General features: G+C 45.0%; 1 protein-coding gene across 2 annotated transcripts in view; it reads right to left on the bottom strand.

Annotated features, from left to right (window-relative positions):
* fbxl17 (F-box and leucine-rich repeat protein 17) overlaps positions 1-6,360 on the bottom strand; it is a 204,512-nt gene that overhangs the window by 56,779 nt on the left and 141,373 nt on the right. For both annotated transcript variants that reach the window (XM_031856172.1, XM_031856171.1), the window contains exon 9: positions 6,014-6,090. In XM_031856172.1, the coding sequence (XP_031712032.1) occupies positions 6,014-6,090 (77 nt within the window). The remainder of the gene's footprint in view (positions 1-6,013; positions 6,091-6,360) is intronic.

The raw sequence follows: 6,360 nt of genomic DNA, 5'->3' as shown, positions 1-6,360 counted from the left end.
GGTGATCAAATAAGAGAATAAGACGCGAAAAATTGAATGACAACAATAATCGCACAAGCTGACAGATCGGTAAATACAGATGGACGCAACAATGAAACGCACAATCTGAGTAGCTCAGTCCTTCGGCAACAATACAACACAATCCCAACAGTCTGGAAGATGGGCTGTCATTGTCGGCATTTATTTATTTATTAGGTGCAATATAGTTGCAAAGCAGGAGGAAAGTATGTTAAGAAAGTATTGGTCCCACTTTTAATTCCCATTAACTTAGATAGAGCCTCAATGTTCTGCAACATAGAACCACAAGAGGAACCTGGATGAATATACAATAGGGTTACTTAGGCTATTAGTTTTAATTAATTCAACTTTGTGGCTGTTTTTTTTTCAATTTGTTTGGTTGGCTGATGACTCTAAATATTGAATAGTCATAGTTGGCACAGAACCTGAAGGTAAACTTATTAAAAGGTTATGAAACAGTTTAAATGTAATACTGAAGCCTCTTTATGACCTCAATTACTAAAGGAGACCATCAGGGAGAAGATTGGCTATTTCTATTTAGTCCTTCTTAATGCATGTCATTGGTGCTACCTGGTCCGATTCTGTGTGAAATCAGATGAAATCGGGAGGAGGGGAGCTCAGCTCCCGGCAGCAGCGTCTCCTCCTCCGGCCAGGAGCAGAGCTTCGCCTAGCTGGCTGGTCCCTGAGCCAACAGCGACACCAGGCTGCTGGAGGCCCAGGCTGTATTGCTGGAGGGAGAACCAGCACTAGAACCAGGACTGCGCGGGGCAGACTGTCAGACACCGGCTGGTATAAAATGAGAGGTTTTCTAAAGGGAATCTGGTGCTCAATAACACAACCACAGGGGTCGCCGAAATCACCACAAAAATAAAGCTCCTTGTAGTAACTTTAAACTGCTGAATATATGATCAGGGTTCTAAAAAGCTTAGCTTGGCCTTCACAACAAGAGAATTTTGGTTGTTTGTAAGTGCACATATTCTGTATAGATGATTCAGCCAAGAGAATGTCTGAGACTTGGTAGTGCTCAAAATGCCAGTCACCTAACACTGTCTGTGCAGCAAATGAATAGGACTTTGACTTCCATCAGAGTGGAAGCCTGAAATAATCCCTCCCACACCGCAACTCTATAGCAGCTCTGCTTGAAGTCCTCTAAAAGCAGACCGAAGCTGCTTCTTTTCTTCCCTCCTCACTCGTACACAGTCTCCCACAGGTGTCTCGCTCCATCTCGCCTTCGCACAGATGTACACAGGAGGCCGTGACTGACAAGGTAAGGGATCGCAGGGAGGCGTGCGGGTGAAAGAGGAGAATTACCATATGTAAAGAACGGAGGTGCCAAGGTCTCCCTTTTTTGTCTCTGGATAAAGCAGGCGGGCTACAATGGGCACGATGAGCGCAGGTAGATGTACGAGCTCACAGTGCCGACACACAAATGGAGGCAAGTAAATGCAAAACACACATGTATAAGACTTGAGAGGGGACAAGGAGGTCTCAGTGTCTATCCAGGTGTGCTGAGGATGCAGCGTGGACCACTTCCTGTCTATGGGACGGCCGACAAGGATGACAGCGCTGCATGGTGTGGAGATCTGATTAGCAATGGGAGCGAAGCAGAGTGGGGTTTCTCATCAGGATCGACTTTCACACCAATGTTATAGTGCTACTGTTATTTCTGATGGGGAGATGTGCACACTGAGACCAGGCTGTGGGTATGCCTATGGGAAGGAGGGGCTTAGCTGGTCATCCTTTTTATTTTGTTGTCGTGTGAATAGCTAAAAACAAATGTAAATCTTTTGCCACTATTTCTTTAAATGTCTGTGTTGTTGGAATAAAAAAAAAGAACATCATGAAATATTCTTTCACGTTTTGCAAGAATTGACCCACGGCACTCGACTGTAAGCTGCAGCAGAAGTTGACGTGTGCCAGTAGGAGGCTAACCACACACTGTTGGATTAAAAACCCGCAGGCATGTGCTGGGCACAAAGACACGAACAAGAAAACTCAAACAGCGCTCAGAGAGAGCAGACGATGGAAAGGTACATTTCCTGAGTTGGGAAGATTTCGTTTTCATGAGCTTTAAGCCGTTTAGTGCTGAAAACAACACATTGGCTGTTTTTGGGTTGTCTTTTTCATGTGAATTCTACCCGTCGGAAAGTAATTTTTCCGACTATTCCGATACCAAATGAACGTCTAACGGAAGCAGATGTGTTTTGTTGTTTGAAGTGGATCGTGACGTGCTGTATTTGGGTTTCGGTAGGCAGCTGCTGTCCCTTTTTCCTTGGACTGTGTGGCGGCACTGAATCTGTTAGTGGTACTGAGTACCGGACCGTACCGGCCTACTGTCTCCCCTGATTACTGCGTTCACATACACGTGTGCATGTGAACTTGTGTGTTTGTGTGTGTGTGTACTAATAGAATGTGGAATTGTCAGGGAGACAAGCAAAAATGCCAAAAAAGCTTGAAAACACAATGTGTGCAAGATTAAGTATAAAGCACAAAGAAAATGTGTGGCGGTGTGGCGGAGATGTGGAGGGAATGCTTTTAGAGGTTTAAGAAAATCTTTCAGTAGCGTGATCATTATTCATCATCAATCATTCGTTACAGGTGTGAAAAACTGAAACGCATTAATCTTACGAAAAATGCAAATTGCTGAATCCAGGTGTTTAAAAAGTCTCTATGCTGCCGTGATTACAACCAAGATGTTATTCAAGCTAATCAGTTTTCATGTTCTTTAATGAACAAAAGGAGAAGTCTAGGAAGACTGTTTTATTTGTTTTCATAGCACTAATAGGGCTTTCAGTAAGATCATTACGCCACAAAAGATCCATCCTCGCTTTTTCTTACATTTGTTTCCTCTTCCTCACCAAATAATCTCCAAAACCATCTGTGCTGAGAGTAAAATTACATGTTGCCCCGCCCTCTTTTTCTGTCATCCAAACCTGTCTTTATGTGTCTCTGTCTGTCTATCCTCAAAGCTCAAATGAAATCACACAGGAAGCCAAAGCTGGGAGGGAGAAAAAAAAAAAAAAAAAAAACACTCAAACGTAAGAGGCTTGTGGACATCTCAAATGCACTCAGAGAGGCCATTAATAAAGATAATTAGCACAGGAGATGGGAGAAAAAAAAAAGAAGAAGAACGGGGGGCCGGCTTGGCTGATGTAAAATCTCATTTCTGTTATTTAATTGATTAGATACTGAGGCAGGAAATCCACCAATCATTTTGTTAGAGCACAGAGCTCCTACAACAGGCATCTCTATCCTACACACACACACACACACACACACACAGATCCCGTCATCGGCCAGAGGGAGCCCGAGGGGTCATTAGTGAAGAAGAAGATCAGATATCACCAATTCATCTTGGTCAAAATGATTAGGGAGACACACAGGGGGAGAGAGAGCGATGTATAGCGGGGGTCTGCTGTGTGCATTTCCAGTTTCATGTACTATTGTGATGTTGGAGTCGTTTATCAAACACCAGCAGACGTACGCCCACACAACGTTTCACACACGCACACTCAGACGCAGTCGAGGCTCCGGTTCAGAGAGGTCAAGGTGATTATCGTCACTGTAACTCACAGAAGTCGGCGGCAAGCTGCACTTGTGTTGGAGGTTCGTCATTAGAGTCTGCACTCTGTGGCAACGCATGTGATATTATTAAAACGCTGTGGGAGACACCTCTGGCAATTAAGTGCCCGACATGAGTGGTTTGGTAATCTTTGGTAAATAGCAATAGCATGTACATCAAATTATCCAACGAGAGAAACTCAGCCCCGGTGTTACAAACTATTTTCCAATGAATGTAGCTAACGGCGCTAGCTCGAAAGGTTGCTGAATCTAGAGAGAAAGTTGCCAAGTCGGGCAACACGGACAGCCAGTCCCCCTTCAGGCCTCCCTCCAAAGCCACTCCCCTAAAATCATCGTAATGAACGTAAACGTCAAACATGGCTATTGGAAGTACTCACAGCTGTTAAGCTAGCAGGTTGTGGAAGACTCCGGTGATGAGCAACGAGTGCACGAGCAGCAAACATGCAGGTAGCCCGTTACATCATTACATTCCAGCTGACTGAAATGCTTGGACCCTAACGACCCTACGTTTAAACTAAGAGCTGGAGCTGTACATTGCTGACTGTCTAATACCCCATTCAGACAAACACAATGACGAGGCTGTCCAATTAATCTGAATGGGTCGACTTTAGAAAAACTGGATGTTTCGAGATGTCGCCCCATTCAATTCATTGACAGTTGCTCACTGCCCGCCTACGCCAGAACCAATTTTCAGGCTACTTCCACCCGAGCTTGTTGAGAGCATCCACATTAAAGACTTCCTCTTTACTTCCTGTTGGCATTCAAGCAATAAACCCAACCAGAAAAATCCAGAAACGGCAGCAGGAGAGAGACAGAGAGCACGTTTGAATTGGACAAGCTGAACAACTGAGCTGGCAGCAAGTCTCTATGAAAATGAATGCACACGTGTTCCAAGGCCACGTCGTACGCCGGCCCCAGTACGGAACGGGTCGACTACAGCATCGCATGAGTCACGTTCATCCGTACATCACATACAATGTCTCAATGGGCTTTACAGGCACACACACAAAAAACACAGCTCCCAGAGCCAGCTAAGCTCCCTGAGCTCTCAAGGAAACACAGAGGGACTAACAAGCAGAAGGCTTGCTTGTCTCTTATCTTAGCAGTCTCTTTCTGCACTTCAATAGGCTTATCATTCAGGCCACAGCGAATTACGCAAACAAACAATTGAAGCAATATTATCCAGCACAAAAAGCAGGTATAAAGCCTAACTACCAAAGGCACAGGCTGCTTACTTTCCTCTGGTCAAAAGAGACGTAAACTCACCTTAAGTAGCCGACTTAAGAAAAGTCCACGGAGCCGTTAGTTTATTGCCTCATAGTCCCTTTGTGTAAACGTGAATAGGCGATTTATTCAGACAGATCAACACAATATAAACGGAGGAGAAAACAGACACAGGCCTTTGCTAATGACAGTATATGGAGCATCTTTCAATCCCAATTAAAATCAAACATACTTTAACAACTAAACTCAATCAATTCCCAGTTAGATATTCCTTTTCAAGTTGATTGATCGGCTTTAAAAAATATGTGCCTTTAGGTTGTGTTATCTTGTGTACCTCTTGGAAAAAAAAAAGCAGCTACACAGCTGGTAGCTTTCATCTGAGGAACTGCCAGGGTACACACACACACACACACACACACACACACACACACACACGCACACACACACACCGACAAACACACACAGCCGCTTTGCAGCCACTAAACAGACAAACGCCGCCACGCGGGGAGTCAAATAATTCATGCATGCTAGCGTTAGTCAGCATTGCCACTCCTGGCGCTTCAGCGCTGAAGCACTCCAACCGTGCACGGCAATGTAGCTGATAAAAGGATCAAATACTCTGTAAAACAAAAGGCAGAATGGAATCAAGCAGAGGAGGGAAGGCAGTGTAAACAAAATAAAAAAAGGGGGGGGGGGGGGGGGGGGGGGGGGGAGACGATGCAAGAGGGATGTAAAGGCCTGTCTGTACGCTGGGAAGGAAAACAGCATGGATGTCTCCTGTCAGACAACACAAATACATCTAATCCACAAACACCAGCAAACGCATGGAAATCCTGCCAGGAGCAGTCAGCGACTACGTCACGTGCTGCGCTCTGAAACAATGCTGCTCTGAAACTCATATGTTTTTGGATTCACACTTTTCATATCGGATCAGAACATTTCCCCTTTTAATAAATTAGACTACGACGTGAACATCTACCGACCGCCCTAAAGAGATCCAGAGAACATTACTTTATTCCGCGTGAAACTTTTCAATAACATTTTTACTGTTTGCGGGTCTCGCGAGGGGGCCCGAGTCGTAAAAACCAAATGAGTCCTGAATCAGGGTAGCGGCTGCGGGTAATAACGGTTATGATGATAATGTCGGAGTTTGACTGCAACAAAGGGACAGTGATTGAAAGTATCCTACCGTGGTCTGTGATTTTACAAGACACGAGGTAGAGCTCCTTCAGACTGCGGCCCTCCTTGGCGATGATTTCCACGCACCTACAGGGAAACACACACACACACACACACACACACACACACACACACACACACACACACACACACACAGAGAGAGAGAACAAATGTTTAAAGCGTCACAGAGGCGCCTTCGCTCTGTATATTGCACTTCACATTAGCTTGAAGGCAATTTCGAGCCTGCCTCTAAAACACTGAAATGCATCCACACAAGCAGTACAGCACAGCGGCTCTTAAACTCTGCTATACACACACACACACACACACACACACACACACACACACACACACACA

Source organism: Anarrhichthys ocellatus, unplaced genomic scaffold, assembly GCF_004355925.1.
Source record: "Anarrhichthys ocellatus isolate YVR2014 unplaced genomic scaffold, GSC_Weel_1.0 scaffold17, whole genome shotgun sequence".
NCBI classification, from domain to species: Eukaryota; Metazoa; Chordata; class Actinopteri; order Perciformes; family Anarhichadidae; genus Anarrhichthys; species Anarrhichthys ocellatus.
Note: the sequence above shows the minus strand (reverse complement) of the source record. Positions and strands in the feature narration are given on the sequence as shown.